A 27,545-nucleotide genomic window follows, 5' to 3' on the forward strand; every position below is an offset into this window, starting at 1 on the left:
GTGACCAGCTTCCACTTCCTCTTCGCCGCTGTAGCAGCGCTGATGCCCGGTCATGTGACGGACGGCTCGTCGGGAGTGAGCAGAGCGCCGCTGCAGGAGGCGTGTCTCTTCACTGTCTGTCCGTACCTGGAGCAGAAGGTAAGAACAGTCAACCCGCGGTGCTCCGGTGCTTCTGTCTTCTTTCTTCTAACCGCTACTGAAACGGAGCACTGACATATTGCAGGAGAAACACTAACGGCTGCTGCAATGTGTGTGCCGACAGCAGAGGAACTGTTTTTCTCTCTTTTTAGCAAGAATAAGGGAACAACAAGTTATTGGTCGGATAATAGCTTGTTGTTGGCTCGAGACTTTTGATGGTGAAAGATGCCGAGCTAGAAAAAACAAGATGACACATTTTGTGTTTGTGAGTTTAGAGAGTTGAACTGTAAAGGGGACAGATTTAGCACAGTTTCAGGTTCGTGCTTTTTAAATTTCCTGGCTTTACTAGAAAGTGTTGACATGCTTTAATGTTCAAAATATGTTTCCATTGCTGCAGTACAGTGCCTGTCTCTTTAAGTATTTTGTCAGACAAGACACTTGAACGCCTCACAACTCTGGTACGTTGTTGTTTCTTTATGGTACTCTGTAGGCAGATGTGTTTATTTATGGTACTCTGTAGGCAGATGTGTTTATTTATGGTACTCTGTAAGCAGATAGTGTTTATTTATGGTACTCTGTAGGCAGATAGTGTTTATTTATGGTACTCTGTAGGCAGATAGTGTTTCCTTCTTTTGGTCCCTCACTCACGCAGACCACAGTGGTGAATCAGCACCACCCAGCGAGCATTTTTCCGTTGAAAAGACGAAAAGTGAAAGTGAAAGACAATTTGAAGACGTTGATTGAACGTTCACGTTTAGACCAGATTTCAACGGGATTTGCAATACTACAATTTTGTGTCCTCCACATTTTGCTAATAATAATATATCATCATTTTAGAGGCTTACTAAGAAACCAGATCCACATTTCTCAGTTGAAAGCCAATATTGCAAATGCTGGTGAAATCTGGTCTAAACGTTTAATCAACGCCTTCAAATAGTCGTTGAAAAAACGTTCACTTTTCAACCACTTTTAAACGTCACCATGTTTTAAACGTTGAAATGCTCACAGTTCAATATGTAGCAGCCAGTGGCGGGCCGTGCATTTCATACCTGGGCCTTCAGTGCTGTCCTACTACAGTTGAACCACCTCCTAATAACCTCATGATGGCGCCACAGCTACGGTTATAATTTGTTTCTAGGGGTGTAACAATACACGTATTCGTATTAAACCGTACGGTACGAGGCTTACGAACCGAACAATACGTTTGAATAATACTAGTGCATTTGGAAAATGCAGAAGCTTAAATTGTGGGAAATATAATGTTTTTTTTGGACTGCCTTCAACCTGGCAACCACCCAACAGGCAACATGCTGTCTGACACTCCCACCCCCCGGAACCACAACATTCTGGTACGGCGCATGTGGTCTGGGAGGCTACGCTAAACTAGCTCAGTAGGAAAACAACAGCAGCAAACACGCTACATTCTCCCCGCAGCATTTAGGCAGCTGAATCTACTGAATCAAACGGGGCTGAAGCAATCGCCACACAATCCCCATTTCTGCAGACCATATTTCTTGCTTTGTAAAAGAAAAGAAAACTCCAAACAGAGAATCAAATGTCCGACCCTAACCCCGCGCATGGCCGGATGCTTCGTCATTAACAGACAATGCATATAGTCAAAATCAACGTAATTAACACAATGACAAGAACAAACTCACAAGAACCAGTCGCATATATTCATATGACAACAAAGCATGACAAATCAATCCAGCAACACTGCAGCGCTAAAACATGTATTCCGCCGCACACTAAATAGCACCATTCAAATATCATTCACATCAGAGGGAACAATATTAACCATATTATAAAAACAACACCATAGACAAATGAACACTACTGCAGATATAAAAAAAAACAAAATAAGTTCACTTACCAAAGCTGCTGTTCACTATTTAAAGACAAAGTCCATCCTCCTTTCTTTGTTAACAAAGAGTTTAATACCGCGGTTGTACAGAACATCGGTGCGGTTCAGTTCCAGCCAGAGGTCCTCCTGTGAACGTGTTGGTTGAGTTGTAGATCCACTCGGGTCTCAGCAAAAGTTTTCAAAAGCACCGTAGCTTGTAAGTGTCCTGCCGTGCTATGGTGTCTTGTTGCTGCCTTGGTTAGCCACCTCAGGTTAGCGTAGCGTAGCTCCAAACACCAAGACGCTCAGTTGCAAATGAAACGCATTCCCAGCCATAACATGGGCAACGCTTCTCCGAGCTGTTAGCCAGGAATACCATTCGTACAAATCCTTTTCCTGGCTGGGTCAAGGCTGCTAGCTGTGGGGTTGGCCGACCCTTTGATACGATGTCCTTTTCTCCTGAAATGTCCTTCTCCAGGAAGGCGTTGTCAGTAACTCCGCCACCAAATCCGTTTCTCCTCCTTCAGCCATTGAGTGTTAAAAAAACAAAGCTAGGTTAAAAAAAAAAAAAAAGAATCTACACCAAGCAAAACGCTAAAAATGTCATAACTTCTTACATATCTTTCAACTTGAACTCTTACTATTACTACTAACTTCAGCTAGCTAGCTTAAGTTTCACAATAGTGACGCTAGCCCAATGACCAATCATGTTGTGGCAAAATGACGAGAAGAGACGGCGAACTGATGTTGCAACCAGCGAGGAGTCTTTTAATACACACTTGCCAACATATTACAAGTTCAGCATATCGAAACAATCCAAATGTATTACTTTTCACAGATCACTCTTATAGTCAAGATTCACCCCCCCTTAAGTTACTTTCCACCAATCAAACCAGTCCGTTGAACCAAAAACAAATTATATCTGGCCTCTTCATTATGTCATGTTCTCATGACTTTGTTTGGGTCAAGGTAACCTTTTGGCAGAACACATGACTCTTTTACGGGAAATGTTTTGGTAAGATAGGAGAGATTTATTACAATTTGTCTGGCGCCTCCTAATCACTTCCTAAGAATGTTTCTATTAGCCAGAATGTGTTATATAAGCTGTTTACTTGTGAAGCCAAAATGTGTTCAGTTCAATCCTAAATTATATAATGATTTTCTTCAACAATCACAGCGCACGTTAATGCTGACGTACTTGTAGGCTACCTAGACAGCTCTGACACGTCAAAGAATACGCCCAACATGTCAAACTAAAGATCTGATTGATTGAAGACTATGACAATCAACAATATCGTCCCCATTTACTTTAATCTGCAAAGTCTACCTAGAGGGCCTCGGGCCTCTGTTCTTACCTAGAGACACAGAGGTGAGATCTGATTGGATAAAAGCTCTACTTAAAACAAGCTGCACTGGAAGCAGCGCAACTGAGGAAGACAGTAGCTGTGCAATGAGATAATAAGATAATGGGAAATACATGTAGTGTATTTGTGAAAAATTATTAAATTAAAGGCTTTGCTGGCCCTGACGGCCCACCACTGGTAGCAACTAAATACTTAGTCATAGTAACACATCATCAGTTTCCACTTACAGGACAAAGAAGACCCAATGACACAGACAACAGTTAATTTATATGTATTAAGCAACAATATAAATATAACATAAACAATGTTCTTATACAACCATAATCTCCCTTTACTTCTTTAAATATCGTTGTCAAAGCCACACAGGAGCCGGATCCCAGATCACAAAAAACGTGAAGAGGGATCTAAAGTTCTATTTGCTCCCTTTTTTCTTTTGTGGTCTGTGATCCAATCTGTGTCTCTGATCCGTGATCCGATCCAAACCATGAGTTTTATGATCCATTGCACCACTAGTAAGATGATAAGTGTTTTTCATTGATTTTCATGTTTGAAGGGAACCATGTCTGTGGTGAAGCTGGAGGAGTGGCGACAGCGGATTCGTAAAGAACTGGACAACGCAGTGGCCTTCTGGCTCAAATACTCTCATGATACGACACATGGGTACTGTACCAAAAAGTTACAACTCATAACTTGCATGCTGAGCAGTTGTGTACAGCTGTTTGTACTGTGCATGCAGTTTGTGTTTCCTTGTGATAAATTTCCTGCTCTGTGTTTCAGAGGCTTCTTCACTTGTATCGGGAGGGATGGGAAGGTTTATGATGAGCTGAAGTATGTCTGGCTGCAGGGTAGACAGGTGAGTCTCTCTCATGATACTGGCAGTGCGGAACAAGTAATCCACTGCCTGATATGTGGTCATCAGATGTTAGGTGAATATATTTTGGCTTGTCTCTTTCACAGGTGTGGATGTATTGCCGCCTGTACCGAACCATGGAACGCTTCCGCAAGCCTGAAATTCTGGAAGCAGCAAAAGCCGGTGTGTGTGTGTGTATGTGTTGGAATGTAAAGCTCTTAGCGTTAGCACTACTGAAGTGTCAAGAGAGAGTTTTCTGTTCTCTCTTTGGTTGAATCTTTGGTATTCTAGACTGGCTTTCTTTCAACGCAAAGGAGCAGCGGCTCTTGCCGGATGTCTGAGCTGCCCATCCTATCTCTAAGGCTGAGCCCAGCCACCCTATAAAAGAAGCTCATTTCGGCCTCTTGTATCTGTAATCTCGTTCTTCCAGTCACTAACCAAAGCTCATGATTACAGGTGAGGGTCAGAATGTAGAAGGACTGGTCAATCGAGAGCTTTGCCTTCTGGATCAGCTCCCTCTTCACTACGTAGGTCTGGTACAATGCTTGCGTCACCGCCCCTCTGACCGAACAGCCTACCCATCTCCATTTTACCCTCACCCATGAACTCAGTAACTCACTCCACAGAGGATGAACCCTTTAGTTTTAATGAACCCAGACAATGTTTAGCCTCAGCACTGGAGAGCCTCTGGAAGAAGAGCAAATTCATCGCTGTTGTTCCTACAGTCCAAATAGCATTTCATTTCACAATTAACACTAGAAATGATGAAGGCACTTTCAAATGACATGGTAGTACAAAATGCAGACCATACTTAGGTGTGTTATTTTTTACTTTCACCAGTTCACTGTCGTGTTGTTGGATTTAGCAACGATGGAAGCCTCAAGAAACTGCTTAGCAGAGCTTTTTTAAATCTCAGGTGATACTTCTTACTTTCCAATATATTATTTAATAGTTTTTACAGATTACTGGATCATACTCAACATGTGTAAATATAAAATGTATGTGCATTTAAAATTAAGCAAAACACAGAGTGCAAATTCGACACAAATGAGTTCTTTGTTATTACCCTAAAAGTCTGGCTGTTCACATGTTGTCGACATTTACACGTGAACATTAGTTTAATGTGACCTCAGCTCAATCTTTGCAACAGATGGTGCACACTGCTTTTGTAGACTCCGGTGATTCATGACAGTCATGATAGTGTTTGCTGTGCACTCGTGCGAGCATTACAGCTCTTAAAGGGGACATAGCATGAAGAGCTGTCTTTGTCAATGTTTGTGCACATACGTTTGGGTGTCTGGAGTGCCTACCAACCCACAAACTGTGAAATAAGACATCATTATAGAAAATAATCAGGCTGCCTATGTCAGAAAACATGTGATTCAACAAGCCATTCAGATTTGCCTCCCCTTCCTATGTCACATCCATGCTCATTAGATTACCCCCCCATCCAAAAAAACGTATATTAATGAGAAGGGATAGCTAAATGGTCATTTCACTGCAACATCAGCATGCAGCAGCAGAGCTACGCCTCCGCCATTTTGGAAATGGACTGAAAGCGGCCACAGTAGTATCAAAGGGCACCAGTGGAACGTCTGCCTACAGAGTGCTGTACAAAAGTAAAGCTAAATTTGTTCTATTCTATTGTGATATATTTTATGCCTCTATCAAAATGGCCTGTGTTTAACAATATGCATTCTATTTCAATTATTTACTTACTTAACTATCTCTTTAATACATCCCCCCCCCCCCCCACACTTCCCAGAGGAGCTGGGATCTAGTGTCTAGGACCTCCACAGTAGATGTACAATAGACCACAGACCATGGATGTATATGAGAGGCCTTGCTTTTGTCCAGCGTGTTCGTAAATAACCTACAATTAATAATTCTGCGTTCATTTCTGTATATGTTGTGCTACTGGCCGATAGCCGGTTGTTTGGGAACAGATATGTTAATGCATTCACCACGGTACAGGCTTTACAGCACACAGCCCGTAGATGTATAACAAGGTAATACAATTGATCAATTCCAGCCAATACATCCATTAATACAGCATGCCAATCAGAGCAGACTGAGCTATTTTCGGGAGGACAAGAGACGGGCGCTAATACGGAGCGGTATATTCACACAGACAGTATGCGAAAAACAATGTGTGTTTTTTTACATAAAAGCATGTAAATGTGTTCTAGTAAAAAAAAAAAAAAAAAAGATTATGAACCTAAAAAAATTAGCACAGTACAGTATGTCCCCTTTAAAGTCATATCTGAACAAAGCCGAAGTGAACATTGTCAACAAATTGAACAGATAGATGAAGCCAGCAATCTGACGTATTCATGTGTGTAAAAAAGGGCTTTATAAGTATTGCTCATGAATCATAAGCTAATGTTACATTGTTCTGTTTGCATCTTAGGGGGAGCTTTCCTGAGGAAGTTTGCTCGTGTCTCCAGCAGCAGCAGTGGCCAGTGGAAGTGTGCCTTCTGCTTAACAAGAGATGGTAAAGCACTCAAGATTCAGAGGACCATATTCAGCGAGTGTTTCTACATCATGGCCATGGATGAACTGAGCAGGGTCACTGGTGACAAGGACATGCAGGTACAAAGCAATAATCAAAACTATTTGTATATAATACATATGTTGGAAACTCCTGGTCCATGACAATGTTTGTGAAAGATGAATGTCTCAGGAGGTAGAGCGGGTCGTTCACAAATCACAGCCGGTTGATCCCTAGCTCTGTGTTGTGACTATAGTTGCCACATGTATTGCACTATGCCCACTTTTTGCTGATTGTACATGAACAGAAACAGACGTTGAAACTCATCACGCTATGGTAAAACTAGTTCCCCTATTTATTTTATTTTATTTTGCAACTCTGGATCGTGGTTCCCAGAAAATGGTCCCAAATCTATTTTGACATTGTTAGACAACAAAACACTCCCTATAGTGGGGTAAGTGCTGACAAAAACTTAAAATTCTGATGATTCTGGATATTAAGGGAAGTAAAATATACCACTTTGTATGCAAATGTTTTGTACTTTGTGGTCAATCTACAGTTAGAGTTTTCAAATATAGTTGTTTTTTTTGTTTCCTCTACAAACTATTGGACCCCGCAAATATGTAACACAATTGAGCCGTCAATATAATAACCTTTGCTATAATAATAAAATGATGCATTACAGAGTCAGCATCAGTGACTCAACATACATGAAGTTTAGTAAAACGGAAGGTGAATGTGCCTGAACACGCTTGATCCTCCTACAACCGCCCTCACATTCCCACATGGTTACACCATCACTCTGATGAGCTTCTGCTCTGTCGTGTGTCACCAGCTGGAGGCTGAGCAGATGATGGAGCAGTTGATCTACTGGGTTCGGGTGGACTCGTCGGGCCTGGGCCGGCCCCAGCTTCCCGGAGACGTTCCCACCAACAGCATGGCGGTCCCCATGATGCTGCTGTGTCTGGTGGAACAGCTAACGGAAGGCCGGGGTCAGGAGGTTGCTCAGAAGTACAGAGAGCTGGCCAGCTGGTGTGTTCAGCAGATTCTACAACACATCCAGGTATGCTTCGTGATTGAAATGACCCCATAAAGTGGTGAGATTTAGGGCAGTTCAACGCTAACTTTTACAAGTAGGCATCATCTTTTGGTTGCCAAAACTGAAAATATGATGGCCACCTTATATTTTCAGTAATTATTTTGTTGGGAAAGAGTTGGCAACACTGAGCTGGGTTTATGGTTAAATCACTTAAAATCTAGCATACTCTTGCTGCTCAAGATTACCAACCCTGCGCTTAATATGCTGATATAACATTTCTTTTTTTCTTCTCTTGTAACTTGGTACAGAGAGACGGCACCGCTATTCTAGAGAGTGTGTCACTGGAGGGAGCAGAGCTGCCAGGTTGCCAGGGCCGACTGCAGAACCCAGGTAAACACTGCACCGCCTGCTGACCAGTCAGCCAGATGATGGTGAGCACAGTGAGTTGCATGGGGGAGCTCGGGTTGGGCTCTTATCCTGTCCTTTGTTGCCGACCTCAACATTTTCCAACGTGTCTTTGGTCTTCCCCCACATGTCGACCCGTGCTGACTCAGGCCATGCCCTGGAAGCGGGCTGGTTCCTGCTTCAGGTCAGTGCAGAGCAGGAGGACGAGGAGCTCCGGAGGACCGCCATCAACAAGTTTGTGGAGCTGCCTTATCAGGACGGCTGGGACAAAGAGCACGGCGGCCTCTTCTACTTCCTGGATGTGGATGGTCACTGCCCCACACAGGTGAACCAATCACCCATACACACGATGGTGTTTCGCTTTAGACAGTTGACACAGTTGCGATAGAAGATATTGTTTGCATTTGTCTGATCACTGAGTTTTCTAAAAAAGCATGAAATGAGGCTGTGTGCTGCTGCTTGTATGTTTGACCAGTTGGAGTGGAATATGAAGCTGTGGTGGCCCCACTGTGAGGCTCTCATCGCCTTCCTGATGGCCTACAGTCAGACCAAGAAGCCCGAGCTGCTGGAGAGATTCTCTGAAGTTTACGAATACACCTTGAACCATGTGAGTTGTTGGCGCTGTAGCGTTTCATTACTTATGTCAAAACATTTTGATGAGCATTTTTCTCTTACTTTTCAGTCTCATGCACATGTGCTACTTTAAGTGCAGACCTGGAGTCAGGACGCGGTTAGCTTAGCATGAAGACTGGAAACTGTTTATGGTTTTAGAGAAAGATACAATCTGTTTTCTTGACAAACATGCAGGCGCTGTGTGCAGCATCAATGAGTTTCTTCTCCACACTGGCAACTAAATAACCCCCCTACTATGAGCTTTCCTTAATCTAACTTTTTAAACACCCAAGTGGTGATGGTTCTCAGATCTGCTGTGCATTTCTAGTGTTTTTCATAATATATATACAGGTGCTGGTCATATAATTAGAATATCATCAAAAAGTTGATTTATTTCACTAATTCCATTCAAAAAGTGAAACTTGTCTATTATATTCATTCATTACACACAGACTGATACATTTCAAATGTTTATTTCTTTTAATTTTGATGATTATAACTGACAACTAAGGAAAATCCCAAATTCAGTATCTCAGAAAATTAGAATATTGTGAAAAGGTTCAATATTGAAGACACCTGGTGCCACACTCTAATCAGCTAATTAACTCAAAACACCTGCAAAGGCCTTTAAATGGTCTACGGTATACATATACACATACCCAGGTATACATATACCCAGGTATACATACACACATACCCAGGTATACATATACACATATACCCAGGTATACATACACACATATACCCATGTATACATACACATATACCCATGTATACATACACATATACCCATGTATACATACACATATACCCAGGTATACATACACACATACCCAGGTATACATACACACATACCCAGGTATACATATACCCAGGTATACAGATACACATATACCCAGGTATACATATACCCAGGTATACATATGCACATATACCCAGGTATACATACGCACATATACACATATACCCAGGTATACATTAACCCAGGTATACACATACCCAGGTATACAGATGCACATATACCCAGGTATACATACACACATACCCAGGTATACATATACACATATACCCAGGTATACATATACACATACCCAGGTATACATACACACATACCCAGGTATATATATACCCAGGTATACATACACACATACCCAGGTATACATACAGTTGTGTGAAAAAGTGTTTGCCCCCTTCCTGATTTCTTATTTTTTTTGTTTGTCACACTTAAATGTTTCAGATCATCAAACAAATTTAAATATTAGACAAAGATAACACAAGTAAACACAAAATGCAGTTTTTATTATTAAGGGGGAAAAAAATCCAAACCTACATGGCCCTGTGTGAAAAAGTGATTGCCCCCTAAACCTAATAACTGGTTGGGCCACCCTTAGCAGCAACAACTGCAATCAAGCGTTTGCGATAACTGGCAATGAGTCTTTTACAGCGCTGTAGAGGAATTTTGGCCCACTCATCTTTGCAGAATTGTTGTAATTCAGCCAAATTGGAGGGTTTTCGAGCATGAACCGCCTTTTTAAGGTCATGCCACAGCATCTCAATGGGATTCAGGTCGGGACTTTGACTAGGCCACTCCAAAGTCTTCATTTTGTTTTTCTTAAGCCATTCAGAGGTGGACTTGCTGGTGTGTTTTGGATCATTGTCCTGCTGCAGAACCCAAGTGCGCTTCAGCTTGAGGTCACGAACAGATGGCCGGACATTCTCCTTCAGGATTTTTTGGTAGACAGCAGAATTCATGGTTCCATTTACCACAGCAAGTCTTCCAGGTCCTGAAGCAGCAAAACAGCCCCAGACCATCACACTACCACCACCATATTTTACTGTTGGTATGATGTTCCTTTTCTGAAATGCCGTGTTACTTTTACGCCAGATGTAATGGGACATACACCTTCCAAAAAGTTCAACTTTTGTCTCGTCAGTCCACAAGAGTATTTTCCCAAAAGTCTTGGGGATCATCAAGATGTTTTCTGGCAAAACTGAGACGAGCCTTTATGTTCTTTTTGCTCAGCAGTGGTTTTCGTCTTGGAACTCTGCCATGCAGGCCATTTTTGCCCAGTCTCTTTCTTATGGTGGAGTCATGAACACTGACCTTAATTGAGGCAAGTGAGGCCTGCAGTTCTTTGGATGTTGTTCTGGGGTCTTTTGTGACCTCTTGGATGAGTCGTCGCTGCGCTCTTGGGGTAATTTTGGTCGGCCGGCCACTCCTGGGAAGGTTCACCACTGTTCCATGTTTTCGCCATTTGTGGATAATGGCTCTCACTGTGTTTCGCTGGCAGATGATGTCTAGCTTTTGAGGATCTTTTGGTCTACCTCACTTTGTCAGGCAGGTCCTATTTAAGTGATTTCTTGATTGAGAACAGGTGTGGCAGTAATCAGGCCTGAGTGTGGCAAGAGAAATTGAACTCAGCTTTCCAAAGATGTGATAAACCACAGTTAATTTATGTTTTAACAGGGGGGGGCAATCACTTTTTCACACAGGGCCATGTAGGTTTGGATTTTTTTTCCCCTTAATAATAGAAACCTTCATTTAAAAACTGCATTTTGTGTTTACTTGTGTTATCTTTGTCTAATATTTAAATTTCTTTGATGATCTGAAACATTTAAGTGTGACAAACATGCAAAAAAATAAGAAATCAGGAAGGGGGCAAACACTTTTTCACACAACTGTATACCCAGGTATACATACACACATACCCAGGTATACATATACCCAGGTATACATATACATATACCCAGGTATACATACACACATACCCAGGTATACATACACCCAGGTATACATACACACATACCCAGGTATACATATACATATACACATATACCCAGGTATACATATACCCAGGTATACATAAACCCATATACCCAGGTATACATATACCCATATAACCAGGTATACATATACCCAGGTATACATATACATATATACCCAGGTATACATATACCCAGGTATACATATACACATATACCCAGGTATACATACACACATAACCAGGTATACATATACCCAGGTATACATATACACATATACCCAGGTATACATATACCCAGGTATACATAAACCCATATACCCAGGTATACATATACCCATATAACCAGGTATACATATACCCAGGTATACATATACATATATACCCAGGTATACATATACACATATACCCAGGTATACATACACACATACCCAGGTATACATATACCCAGGTATACATAAACCCATATACCCAGGTATACATATACCCATATAACCAGGTATACATATACCCAGGTATACATATACATATATACCCAGGTATACATATACCCAGGTATACATATACACACATACCCAGGTATACATATTCCCAGGTATACATATACCCAGGTATATATACACACATACCCAGGCATACATATACTCAGGTATACATACACACATATACCCAGGTATACATATACACATATACCCAGGTATACATTAACCCAGGTACACATATACCAAGGTATACATATACACAGGTATACATATACCCAGGTACACATATACCCAGGTATACATATACATCTATACCCAAGTATACATACACACATATACCCAGGTATACATATACCCAGGTATACATATACCCATATACCCAGGTATACATATACCCATATACCCAGGTATACATATACCCATATACCCAGGTATACATACACACATACCCAGGTATACATATACCCAGGTATACATATACACATATACCCAGGTATACATACACACATACCAAGGTATACATATACCCAGGTATACATATACACATATACCCAGGTATACATATACCCATATACCCAGGTATACATACCCACATATACCCAGGTATACATATACACATATACCCAGGTATACATACACACATATACCCAGGTATACATATACCCAGGTATACATACACACATACCCAGGTATACATATACCCAGGTATATATACACACATACCCAGGCATACATATACTCAGGTATACATATGCACATATACCCAGGTATACATACACACATATACCCAGGTATACATATACACATATACCCAGGTATACATATACACATACCCAGGTATACATACACACATACCCAGGTATATATATACCCAGGTATACATACACACATACCCAGGTATACATACAGTTGTGTGAAAAAGTGTTTGCCCCCTTCCTGATTTCTTATTTTTTTTGTTTGTCACACTTAAATGTTTCAGATCATCAAACAAATTTAAATATTAGACAAAGATAACACAAGTAAACACAAAATGCAGTTTTTATTATTAAGGGGGAAAAAAATCCAAACCTACATGGCCCTGTGTGAAAAAGTGATTGCCCCCTAAACCTAATAACTGGTTGGGCCACCCTTAGCAGCAACAACTGCAATCAAGCGTTTGCGATAACTGGCAATGAGTCTTTTACAGCGCTGTAGAGGAATTTTGGCCCACTCATCTTTGCAGAATTGTTGTAATTCAGCCAAATTGGAGGGTTTTCGAGCATGAACCGCCTTTTTAAGGTCATGCCACAGCATCTCAATGGGATTCAGGTCGGGACTTTGACTAGGCCACTCCAAAGTCTTCATTTTGTTTTTCTTAAGCCATTCAGAGGTGGACTTGCTGGTGTGTTTTGGATCATTGTCCTGCTGCAGAACCCAAGTGCGCTTCAGCTTGAGGTCACGAACAGATGGCCGGACATTCTCCTTCAGGATTTTTTGGTAGACAGCAGAATTCATGGTTCCATTTACCACAGCAAGTCTTCCAGGTCCTGAAGCAGCAAAACAGCCCCAGACCATCACACTACCACCACCATATTTTACTGTTGGTATGATGTTCCTTTTCTGAAATGCCGTGTTACTTTTACGCCAGATGTAATGGGACATACACCTTCCAAAAAGTTCAACTTTTGTCTCGTCAGTCCACAAGAGTATTTTCCCAAAAGTCTTGGGGATCATCAAGATGTTTTCTGGCAAAACTGAGACGAGCCTTTATGTTCTTTTTGCTCAGCAGTGGTTTTCGTCTTGGAACTCTGCCATGCAGGCCATTTTTGCCCAGTCTCTTTCTTATGGTGGAGTCATGAACACTGACCTTAATTGAGGCAAGTGAGGCCTGCAGTTCTTTGGATGTTGTTCTGGGGTCTTTTGTGACCTCTTGGATGAGTCGTCGCTGCGCTCTTGGGGTAATTTTGGTCGGCCGGCCACTCCTGGGAAGGTTCACCACTGTTCCATGTTTTCGCCATTTGTGGATAATGGCTCTCACTGTGTTTCGCTGGCAGATGATGTCTAGCTTTTGAGGATCTTTTGGTCTACCTCACTTTGTCAGGCAGGTCCTATTTAAGTGATTTCTTGATTGAGAACAGGTGTGGCAGTAATCAGGCCTGAGTGTGGCAAGAGAAATTGAACTCAGCTTTCCAAAGATGTGATAAACCACAGTTAATTTATGTTTTAACAGGGGGGGGCAATCACTTTTTCACACAGGGCCATGTAGGTTTGGATTTTTTTTCCCCTTAATAATAGAAACCTTCATTTAAAAACTGCATTTTGTGTTTACTTGTGTTATCTTTGTCTAATATTTAAATTTCTTTGATGATCTGAAACATTTAAGTGTGACAAACATGCAAAAAAATAAGAAATCAGGAAGGGGGCAAACACTTTTTCACACAACTGTATACCCAGGTATACATACACACATACCCAGGTATACATATACCCAGGTATACATATACATATACCCAGGTATACATACACACATACCCAGGTATACATACACCCAGGTATACATACACACATACCCAGGTATACATATACATATACACATATACCCAGGTATACATATACCCAGGTATACATAAACCCATATACCCAGGTATACATATACCCATATAACCAGGTATACATATACCCAGGTATACATATACATATATACCCAGGTATACATATACCCAGGTATACATATACACATATACCCAGGTATACATACACACATAACCAGGTATACATATACCCAGGTATACATATACACATATACCCAGGTATACATATACCCAGGTATACATAAACCCATATACCCAGGTATACATATACCCATATAACCAGGTATACATATACCCAGGTATACATATACATATATACCCAGGTATACATATACACATATACCCAGGTATACATACACACATACCCAGGTATACATATACCCAGGTATACATAAACCCATATACCCAGGTATACATATACCCATATAACCAGGTATACATATACCCAGGTATACATATACATATATACCCAGGTATACATATACACACATACCCAGGTATACATATTCCCAGGTATACATATACCCAGGTATATATACACACATACCCAGGCATACATATACTCAGGTATACATACACACATATACCCAGGTATACATATACACATATACCCAGGTATACATTAACCCAGGTACACATATACCAAGGTATACATATACACAGGTATACATATACCCAGGTACACATATACCCAGGTATACATATACATCTATACCCAAGTATACATACACACATATACCCAGGTATACATATACCCAGGTATACATATACCCATATACCCAGGTATACATATACCCATATACCCAGGTATACATATACCCATATACCCAGGTATACATACACACATACCCAGGTATACATATACCCAGGTATACATATACACATATACCCAGGTATACATACACACATACCAAGGTATACATATACCCAGGTATACATATACACATATACCCAGGTATACATATACCCATATACCCAGGTATACATACCCACATATACCCAGGTATACATATACACATATACCCAGGTATACATACACACATATACCCAGGTATACATATACCCAGGTATACATACACACATACCCAGGTATACATATACCCAGGTATATATACACACATACCCAGGCATACATATACTCAGGTATACATATGCACATATACCCAGGTATACATACACACATATACCCAGGTATACATATACACATATACCCAGGTATACATATACACATACCCAGGTATACATACACACATACCCAGGTATATATATACCCAGGTATACATACACACATACCCAGGTATACATACAGTTGTGTGAAAAAGTGTTTGCCCCCTTCCTGATTTCTTATTTTTTTTGTTTGTCACACTTAAATGTTTCAGATCATCAAACAAATTTAAATATTAGACAAAGATAACACAAGTAAACACAAAATGCAGTTTTTATTATTAAGGGGGAAAAAAATCCAAACCTACATGGCCCTGTGTGAAAAAGTGATTGCCCCCTAAACCTAATAACTGGTTGGGCCACCCTTAGCAGCAACAACTGCAATCAAGCGTTTGCGATAACTGGCAATGAGTCTTTTACAGCGCTGTAGAGGAATTTTGGCCCACTCATCTTTGCAGAATTGTTGTAATTCAGCCAAATTGGAGGGTTTTCGAGCATGAACCGCCTTTTTAAGGTCATGCCACAGCATCTCAATGGGATTCAGGTCGGGACTTTGACTAGGCCACTCCAAAGTCTTCATTTTGTTTTTCTTAAGCCATTCAGAGGTGGACTTGCTGGTGTGTTTTGGATCATTGTCCTGCTGCAGAACCCAAGTGCGCTTCAGCTTGAGGTCACGAACAGATGGCCGGACATTCTCCTTCAGGATTTTTTGGTAGACAGCAGAATTCATGGTTCCATTTACCACAGCAAGTCTTCCAGGTCCTGAAGCAGCAAAACAGCCCCAGACCATCACACTACCACCACCATATTTTACTGTTGGTATGATGTTCCTTTTCTGAAATGCCGTGTTACTTTTACGCCAGATGTAATGGGACATACACCTTCCAAAAAGTTCAACTTTTGTCTCGTCAGTCCACAAGAGTATTTTCCCAAAAGTCTTGGGGATCATCAAGATGTTTTCTGGCAAAACTGAGACGAGCCTTTATGTTCTTTTTGCTCAGCAGTGGTTTTCGTCTTGGAACTCTGCCATGCAGGCCATTTTTGCCCAGTCTCTTTCTTATGGTGGAGTCATGAACACTGACCTTAATTGAGGCAAGTGAGGCCTGCAGTTCTTTGGATGTTGTTCTGGGGTCTTTTGTGACCTCTTGGATGAGTCGTCGCTGCGCTCTTGGGGTAATTTTGGTCGGCCGGCCACTCCTGGGAAGGTTCACCACTGTTCCATGTTTTCGCCATTTGTGGATAATGGCTCTCACTGTGTTTCGCTGGCAGATGATGTCTAGCTTTTGAGGATCTTTTGGTCTACCTCACTTTGTCAGGCAGGTCCTATTTAAGTGATTTCTTGATTGAGAACAGGTGTGGCAGTAATCAGGCCTGAGTGTGGCAAGAGAAATTGAACTCAGCTTTCCAAAGATGTGATAAACCACAGTTAATTTATGTTTTAACAGGGGGGGGCAATCACTTTTTCACACAGGGCCATGTAGGTTTGGATTTTTTTTCCCCTTAATAATAGAAACCTTCATTTAAAAACTGCATTTTGTGTTTACTTGTGTTATCTTTGTCTAATATTTAAATTTCTTTGATGATCTGAAACATTTAAGTGTGACAAACATGCAAAAAAATAAGAAATCAGGAAGGGGGCAAACACTTTTTCACACAACTGTATACCCAGGTATACATACACACATACCCAGGTATACATATACCCAGGTATACATATACATATACCCAGGTATACATACACACATACCCAGGTATACATACACCCAGGTATACATACACACATACCCAGGTATACATATACATATACACATATACCCAGGTATACATATACCCAGGTATACATAAACCCATATACCCAGGTATACATATACCCATATAACCAGGTATACATATACCCAGGTATACATATACATATATACCCAGGTATACATATACCCAGGTATACATATACACATATACCCAGGTATACATACACACATAACCAGGTATACATATACCCAGGTATACATATACACATATACCCAGGTATACATATACCCAGGTATACATAAACCCATATACCCAGGTATACATATACCCATATAACCAGGTATACATATACCCAGGTATACATATACATATATACCCAGGTATACATATACACATATACCCAGGTATACATACACACATACCCAGGTATACATATACCCAGGTATACATAAACCCATATACCCAGGTATACATATACCCATATAACCAGGTATACATATACCCAGGTATACATATACATATATACCCAGGTATACATATACCCAGGTATACATATACACACATACCCAGGTATACATATTCCCAGGTATACATATACCCAGGTATATATACACACATACCCAGGCATACATATACTCAGGTATACATACACACATATACCCAGGTATACATATACACATATACCCAGGTATACATTAACCCAGGTACACATATACCAAGGTATACATATACACAGGTATACATATACCCAGGTACACATATACCCAGGTATACATATACATCTATACCCAAGTATACATACACACATATACCCAGGTATACATATACCCAGGTATACATATACCCATATACCCAGGTATACATATACCCATATACCCAGGTATACATATACCCATATACCCAGGTATACATACACACATACCCAGGTATACATATACCCAGGTATACATATACACATATACCCAGGTATACATACACACATACCAAGGTATACATATACCCAGGTATACATATACACATATACCCAGGTATACATATACCCATATACCCAGGTATACATACCCACATATACCCAGGTATACATATACACATATACCCAGGTATACATACACACATATACCCAGGTATACATATACCCAGGTATACATACACACATACCCAGGTATACATATACCCAGGTATATATACACACATACCCAGGCATACATATACCCAGGTATATATACACACATACCCAGGCATACATATACTCAGGTATACATATGCACATATACCCAGGTATACATACACACATATACCCAGGTATACATATACACATATACCCAGGTATACATATACACATACCCAGGTATACATACACACATACCCAGGTATATATATACCCAGGTATACATACACACATACCCAGGTATACATACAGTTGTGTGAAAAAGTGTTTGCCCCCTTCCTGATTTCTTATTTTTTTTGTTTGTCACACTTAAATGTTTCAGATCATCAAACAAATTTAAATATTAGACAAAGATAACACAAGTAAACACAAAATGCAGTTTTTATTATTAAGGGGGAAAAAAATCCAAACCTACATGGCCCTGTGTGAAAAAGTGATTGCCCCCTAAACCTAATAACTGGTTGGGCCACCCTTAGCAGCAACAACTGCAATCAAGCGTTTGCGATAACTGGCAATGAGTCTTTTACAGCGCTGTAGAGGAATTTTGGCCCACTCATCTTTGCAGAATTGTTGTAATTCAGCCAAATTGGAGGGTTTTCGAGCATGAACCGCCTTTTTAAGGTCATGCCACAGCATCTCAATGGGATTCAGGTCGGGACTTTGACTAGGCCACTCCAAAGTCTTCATTTTGTTTTTCTTAAGCCATTCAGAGGTGGACTTGCTGGTGTGTTTTGGATCATTGTCCTGCTGCAGAACCCAAGTGCGCTTCAGCTTGAGGTCACGAACAGATGGCCGGACATTCTCCTCCAGGATTTTTTGGTAGACAGCAGAATTCATGGTTCCATTTACCACAGCAAGTCTTCCAGGTCCTGAAGCAGCAAAACAGCCCCAGACCATCACACTACCACCACCATATTTTACTGTTGGTATGATGTTCCTTTTCTGAAATGCCGTGTTACTTTTACGCCAGATGTAATGGGACATACACCTTCCAAAAAGTTCAACTTTTGTCTCGTCAGTCCACAAGAGTATTTTCCCAAAAGTCTTGGGGATCATCAAGATGTTTTCTGGCAAAACTGAGACGAGCCTTTATGTTCTTTTTGCTCAGCAGTGGTTTTCGTCTTGGAACTCTGCCATGCAGGCCATTTTTGCCCAGTCTCTTTCTTATGGTGGAGTCATGAACACTGACCTTAATTGAGGCAAGTGAGGCCTGCAGTTCTTTGGATGTTGTTCTGGGGTCTTTTGTGACCTCTTGGATGAGTCGTCGCTGCGCTCTTGGGGTAATTTTGGTCGGCCGGCCACTCCTGGGAAGGTTCACCACTGTTCCATGTTTTCGCCATTTGTGGATAATGGCTCTCACTGTGTTTCGCTGGCAGATGATGTCTAGCTTTTGAGGATCTTTTGGTCTACCTCACTTTGTCAGGCAGGTCCTATTTAAGTGATTTCTTGATTGAGAACAGGTGTGGCAGTAATCAGGCCTGAGTGTGGCAAGAGAAATTGAACTCAGCTTTCCAAAGATGTGATAAACCACAGTTAATTTATGTTTTAACAGGGAGGGGCAATCACTTTTTCACACAGGGCCATGTAGGTTTGGATTTTTTTTCCCCTTAATAATAGAAACCTTCATTTAAAAACTGCATTTTGTGTTTACTTGTGTTATCTTTGTCTAATATTTAAATTTCTTTGATGATCTGAAACATTTAAGTGTGACAAACATGCAAAAAAATAAGAAATCAGGAAGGGGGCAAACACTTTTTCACACAACTGTATACCCAGGTATACATACACACATACCCAGGTATACATATACCCAGGTATACATATACATATACCCAGGTATACATACACACATACCCAGGTATACATACACCCAGGTATACATACACACATACCCAGGTATACATATACATATACACATATACCCAGGTATACATATACCCAGGTATACATAAACCCATATACCCAGGTATACATATACCCATATAACCAGATATACATATACCCAGGTATACATATATACCCAGGTATACATATACCCAGGTATACATATACACATATACCCAGGTATACATACACACATAACCAGGTATACATATACCCAGGTATACATATACACATATACCCAGGTATACATATACCCAGGTATACATAAACCCATATACCCAGGTATACATATACCCATATAACCAGGTATACATATACCCAGGTATACATATACATATATACCCAGGTATACATATACACATATACCCAGGTATACATACACACATACCCAGGTATACATATACCCAGGTATACATAAACCCATATACCCAGGTATACATATACCCATATAACCAGGTATACATATACCCAGGTATACATATACATATATACCCAGGTATACATATACCCAGGTATACATATACATATATACCCAGGTATACATATACCCAGGTATACATATACACACATACCCAGGTATACATATTCCCAGGTATACATATACCCAGGTATATATACACACATACCCAGGCATACATATACTCAGGTATACATACACACATATACCCAGGTATACATATACACATATACCCAGGTATACATTAACCCAGGTACACATATACCAAGGTATACATATACACAGGTATACATATACCCAGGTACACATATACCCAGGTATACATATACATCTATACCCAAGTATACATACACACATATACCCAGGTATACATATACCCAGGTATACATATACCCATATACCCAGGTATACATATACCCATATACCCAGGTATACATATACCCATATACCCAGGTATACATACACACATACCCAGGTATACATATACCCAGGTATACATATACACATATACCCAGGTATACATACACACATACCAAGGTATACATATACCCAGGTATACATATACACATATACCCAGGTATACATATACCCATATACCCAGGTATACATACCCACATATACCCAGGTATACATATACACATATACCCAGGTATACATACACACATATACCCAGGTATACATATACCCAGGTATACATACACACATACCCAGGTATACATATACCCAGGTATATATACACACATACCCAGGCATACATATACTCAGGTATACATATGCACATATACCCAGGTATACATACACACATATACCCAGGTATACATATACACATATACCCAGGTATACATATACACATATACCCAGGTATACATTAACCCAGGTATACATATACCCAGGTACACATATACCCAGGTATACATATACACAGGTATACATATACCCATGTACACATATACCCAGGTATACATACACACATATACCCAGGTATACATATACATCTATACCCAAGTATACATACACACATATACCCAGGTATACATATACCCAGGTATACATACACACATGCCGAGGTATACATATACCCAGGTATACATATACACATATACCCAGGTATACATACACACATACCCAGGTAAACATATACCCAGGTATACATATACCCATATACCCAGGTATACATATACCCAGGTATACTTATACATATGTACCCAGGTATACATATACCCAGGTATACATATACACATATACCCAGGTATACATATACCCATATACCCAGTATATGTATACCCAGGTATACATATACACATATACCCAGGTATACATACACACATACCCAGGTATACATATACCCAGGTATACATATACACATATACCCAGGTATACATATACCCAGGTATACATAAACCCATATACCCAGGTATACATATACCCATATAACCAGGTATACATATACCCAGGTATACATATACATATATACCCAGGTATACATATACCCAGGTATACATATACACACATACCCAGGTATACATATTCCCAGGTATACATATACCCAGGTATATATACACACATACCCAGGCATACATATACTCAGGTATACATATGCACATATACCCAGGTATACATACACACATATACCCAGGTATACATATACACATATACCCAGGTATACATTAACCCAGGTACACATATACCAAGGTATACATATACACAGGTATACATATACCCAGGTACACATATACCCAGGTATACATATACATCTATACCCAAGTATACATACACACATATACCCAGGTATACATATACCCAGGTATACATATACCCATATACCCAGGTATACATATACCCATATACCCAGGTATACATATACCCATATACCCAGGTATACATACACACATACCAAGGTATACATATACCCAGGTATACATATACCCATATACCCAGGTATACATATACCCATATACCCAGGTATACATACACACATACCAAGGTATACATATACCCAGGTATACATATACACATATACCCAGGTATACATATACCCAGGTATACATATACACATATACCCAGGTATACATACACACATATACCCAGGTATACATATACCCAGGTATACATACACACATACCCAGGTATACATATACCCAGGTATATATACACACATACCCAGGCATACATATACTCAGGTATACATATGCACATATACCCAGGTATACATACACACATATACCCATGTACACATATACCCAGGTATACATACACACATATACCCAGGTATACATATACATCTATACCCAAGTATACATACACACATATACCCAGGTATACATATACCCAGGTATACATACACATATACCCAGGTATACAGATACACATATACCCAGGTATACATATACCCAGGTATACATACACATATACCCAGGTATACAGATACACATATACCCAGGTATACACATATACCCGGTATACACATATAACCAGGTGTACATATACCCAGGTATACATATAGACATATACCCAGGTATACATATACCCAGGTATATATACCTGGGTATATGGGTATATGTATACCTGGGTATATGGTGCTTGTATATTGGTATATTGGTATATTTGTCTCGTAGTGGCGCTTCATTTACCGCTTTTAATGATCGCCACAGTCTCTGAACATGTGAGACGTACTGGTTTTAAACTGCACGTGGGAAGAATTAACCTATAAGAGTCTGTCCATTCTTGTTTAAAGACTGGCCTCTCTGACCAGTTTTCTCTTTTTGGAGAACGTCATGTGAAATAACTTCTCTGACTCACGTAATTATTCTCCTACTCTTCATTCTCTCTCCTTGTCTCTCCCCCGTGTCGTGTGTGTACATCTCACTCGAATCAGGAAACTTGTGAGAATACCCATATTTGATTGGCTGAACTGCATCATGTGGTGTGTTTCCTGAATCCGAAGTGCTTAAAAAGCTGCGCCGGTTAAAATAGTTCAATTATCGATCAGTTTTAGGTCCTGGGTCCGGATACAACGGCATCTGGATCCAGACCATGGTCCGCCTATTAGAAACCCCTGCCTTAAATCATTGCGTTCCTGCGACGCAAAAGACCAAAATTAGTTTTTCAGGTTTTAGCTGAGACACTGCACAAAAGAGCTGGGCGGCTGAAGTACTTCCAGCAAATAACCCCCTCCTGAAACTACAAATTTCTGTTTTGTGACCAGATTATAGCCAGGCTAGCTGTTTCCCTCTGCTCTTCATGCTAAGCTAGGCTAACCATATCCTTACTACTGTTCCACTTGAGCCCGAGCGCCCCCTTTTTTGGGGGCTGTGGAGAAAGTTTAGCATATACCGTTGGAAAGAATGCACTTATCACAAACGAATATAATGATGTTGCACATCAGATTAAACAGCAGAACCTGGGCTACAATAATATGTAAGCCGTTTTTACATACTCCAAACACAACCCAAACAACAACTAAATGAATTACCAAATATCAAAATCCATATATCGCCACCTAGTCAACCCACTCGCCATATTTCTGGCTCTACCGCTGTGGTATTTTATGCAATACGCACACACAATATCTCAAAAGAAAGCAGACATTCCACAGATTCCGGACATATATCAAATCCAGCTACAACAAAGCATCAGCAAGATATGAGCCAAAGAACACCAACAACAGAAATCGCTTCATCCAACAATAGTTATAAAATTTCTCTTACCTTTGCTGTTTTTCCGTGATATGTGTATTTTCCCAGTAATTCCACACTGAAATACGTTAGACCTACATCCTGTGTTACACTAAAATCATTCCGGGCGTTTCTACGTTGCTGTGAGTTCATGCAGGAAGTCTGAGAATTGCCTTGCGTTACAACCAGCATGTCTCACAGGACGGCGCCCTGCTGATTCTGATTGGCTAACAGTGCTGTCAATCTCAGTTTGGTCGGTATAGCTAAATTCTATAAGCTCTAACGCTTCAAATGAGGTGTCAATCACTGAAATTAACCAATGGGTTGCTGAGATAGAGCCCTGAGTACTCACAGTGGGCTGACATCGAGAAAAACTCCAGTACGCAGAGAGGATTCTGGTTTTCAAAATAAAGCCCAAACTGCTGTATTTGGATGAATTGAACACCATTAATGATATACAAGTGAAATATACAGTTTGGTACATGAGAAAATTCAAATGGCACAGAATGACCATTTTGGAGACCTCGCCTGAACCCCCTGTACTAAAACCTCTCAATTTTTTTCTGCTTCACTTTATCAAAGTCAAACTTTGCAAAGAGACTGTTCACATATTGTGCTATGATTTGGGAGAGGTTGAGACCTGCAGCTGCATCATTCCAAAGAAATAATAATCCTGTAAGTGCTTCTTTTTTTTTTAGGCGAACCTGAAACGTTTCAATTTGAGCTGTGTGCCATCTTCATTTACTCTTAACCAGTAACATGTATTCTGATATTTACACATCTGAACAAATCTCACAAGTGGTTGTGGTATATTTTCAGGTCTTGCACAATACAGCAAAGATCCCAACTGTAGTTGTCTTAGATGAAAACCAGATGTGCAGGAGACCAGGGGCAGAAGGGTGGATGTGTAGAATGAGGAGGCCACATACATTCTCTTACGTTCCGCCCAGATGTAAACATAACATGTACCCTATATAAAGATGAAGGGAGAGCCCTAGAAGGAGGGACTTTCAGATTCGACTTGAGACCTCCGGACGATCTAGACGTCCGTAATGGCATGTGTTGCTTGTTTGTAATAAACTTTATTATACCAGCAAGAACAGTGTCCACGGAGCATCCTTCCTCATCACTTCAACAGAACTGTCGCATGAAAGAGACTACATGGTCCCTTTATTATAACACCAATATTATTCAAATAGACCTTGTGGTTGCAGAGATATACTTTTTTTAGTATGGGTATGCAATTTTGGAGCAGAGGCCTAAAAAATAGGTCAGTTTTTAACAGGTTTTAACACACAGGCATGAGATTTGAGATCCATCTTAACATCTTTCTCAGAAAGAAGATTTTTGAAATATTCCTTTAACCATCCACAGTTGTGCAAACCAGCTCATTAACTTTGACCAATTACCATTTTAACCATAAATTATAAATGTAGCACATGAAAGCCCTTCAGCAGATTTGAAGTTGTGTCATGTTTGGGTTGTATCCACATGGTTTAATGCACTTATTGTAAGCCGCTTTGGATGAAAGCATCAGCGAAATAAATTCGATGCAAATTACGTAACATTGAAAATCTCATGTGCTTTATGTGGATGACTCCACAGAGATGAAACCGTTTGAAGCTTGTCGAATGTTTTGTGAATGTATAGAATACATGCACCATAGGCCTGATAATAGTGTAGGTGTGCCTGATTCTGTGCAGTTTCCTGATCCTAAGAGCGGCGAGTGGTTTGGCTATTTGACTCAAGAAGGGAAAGTGGCCCTGGATTTTAAGGGAGGCCCCTTTAAAGGTAAGAACATAAGTGACATTTATCGAACTTCACACAGCTACCTCTGGAGACACTAAAGGCTTCATACTGTACACCTGGCAACATATACTGATGGGGGAAAAATGCTTTAATTCCCCTTTAAGGCCTTCATCGTCTCTGTTTATGCTGTGCTTTCGTGATGCCTAAGTATTACCAACCAGACAAACTAGTTGCCACACGGTGAACTTGGAGCTGTCGCGTCCTCTGAGGGCCAGGGGCCTGGGGCAGCTTCCCGCTAAACCTGTTCAGTAAGATAATCGTGTTTCTCTCCTCTTCCTCAGGGTTCTTCCATGTGCCTCGCTGCCTGTACATGTGCGAGCGAATGCTGGATGATCTTCTGGCAAACAAGGACTGAGTGTTCTGACGTCAATGTTGTAATGACGGGATTGAATCTGATTTGTCTGTTCACAAAATCAAACCACAATAATCAGTTTTTAAAAGATAATTGCACTCCTTTTCAAATAATGTGGGATACATTTCTTGGTCGGATTACACCCGTCTGACGTCTTGTTTTTAAGCGACTGAGAAGACCTCCCACCATTGAATTTGTTTTAACGTTCTTCTCGTAATTAATTTTGTGAGCTGAGTCCTCCCTCATCATACATACTAAAACATAAACACCAAATAAATGTTTTATAGGAAAATGTGCCTTCTACATGCACACTGAAGTTCTGAGCCAGATTTCAAGACCTTTTTTTAAGAGGCATTTATCTTTACCTCCTATTCATTCCAGTTCATACAGCTAATGTAGCAACTGTGCTACAAGCATGCTATTCTAGCAAACAGGTGATCCATAATGTATGTGCGAAAAAGATTTAAGCTACAGTAGCTTAGTGCTGATCACATGCTTCTAATCTGTTCACAGGCCAATAAATGCATTCTAAATTGAGTTAATTCATAATGTGACATAATAAATATGGTTAATTCAAATAATTTTTATTTAATTATTTTGTAATTAGACAGTTAATGATGTTGGAGTTTCAGATATGACGGTTGTTTGATGGACATTTTGTGAAGGTAGCGTTCCAGAATTAGACTGTAAAGATGCTATGTTCCACCAAATATAGTACACAGTACACAATCA

At 40.2% G+C, this 27,545-nt stretch overlaps 2 protein-coding genes across 3 annotated transcripts; both read left to right on the forward strand.

Moving 5' to 3' along the window:
- Positions 1–27,545, forward strand: renbp (renin binding protein). Of its 2 annotated transcripts, XM_076095284.1 has the most exons (11): positions 1–138; positions 3,899–4,005; positions 4,123–4,198; positions 4,303–4,378; positions 6,606–6,787; positions 7,522–7,749; positions 8,034–8,115; positions 8,280–8,455; positions 8,606–8,737; positions 26,356–26,443; positions 26,743–26,962. In XM_076095284.1, the coding sequence occupies exons 1-11, from the start codon at positions 43–45 to the stop codon at positions 26,814–26,816; spliced, it is 1,317 nt and encodes a 438-aa protein (XP_075951399.1). In that variant the 5' UTR covers positions 1–42; the 3' UTR covers positions 26,817–26,962. The 2 variants fall into 2 exon arrangements, with proteins under 2 accessions (XP_075951399.1, XP_075951398.1); XM_076095283.1 differs by lacking the exons at positions 1–138; positions 26,356–26,443 and adding an exon at positions 153–596 and having other exon boundaries at positions 26,743–27,545.
- On the forward strand, positions 13,993–20,316 carry LOC142954484 (uncharacterized). The gene is made up of 4 exons (XM_076095524.1): positions 13,993–14,024; positions 14,610–14,689; positions 15,030–18,647; positions 18,686–20,316. Exons 1-3 carry the CDS (start codon positions 13,993–13,995, stop codon positions 15,968–15,970), a joined length of 1,053 nt encoding a protein of 350 aa, XP_075951639.1. The 3' UTR covers positions 15,971–18,647; positions 18,686–20,316.

This window comes from Anarhichas minor, unplaced genomic scaffold (genome assembly GCF_050575085.1).
Source record: "Anarhichas minor isolate MPS153535 unplaced genomic scaffold, ASM5057508v1 ptg000020l, whole genome shotgun sequence".
In the NCBI taxonomy this organism is placed as follows: domain Eukaryota; kingdom Metazoa; phylum Chordata; class Actinopteri; order Perciformes; family Anarhichadidae; genus Anarhichas; species Anarhichas minor.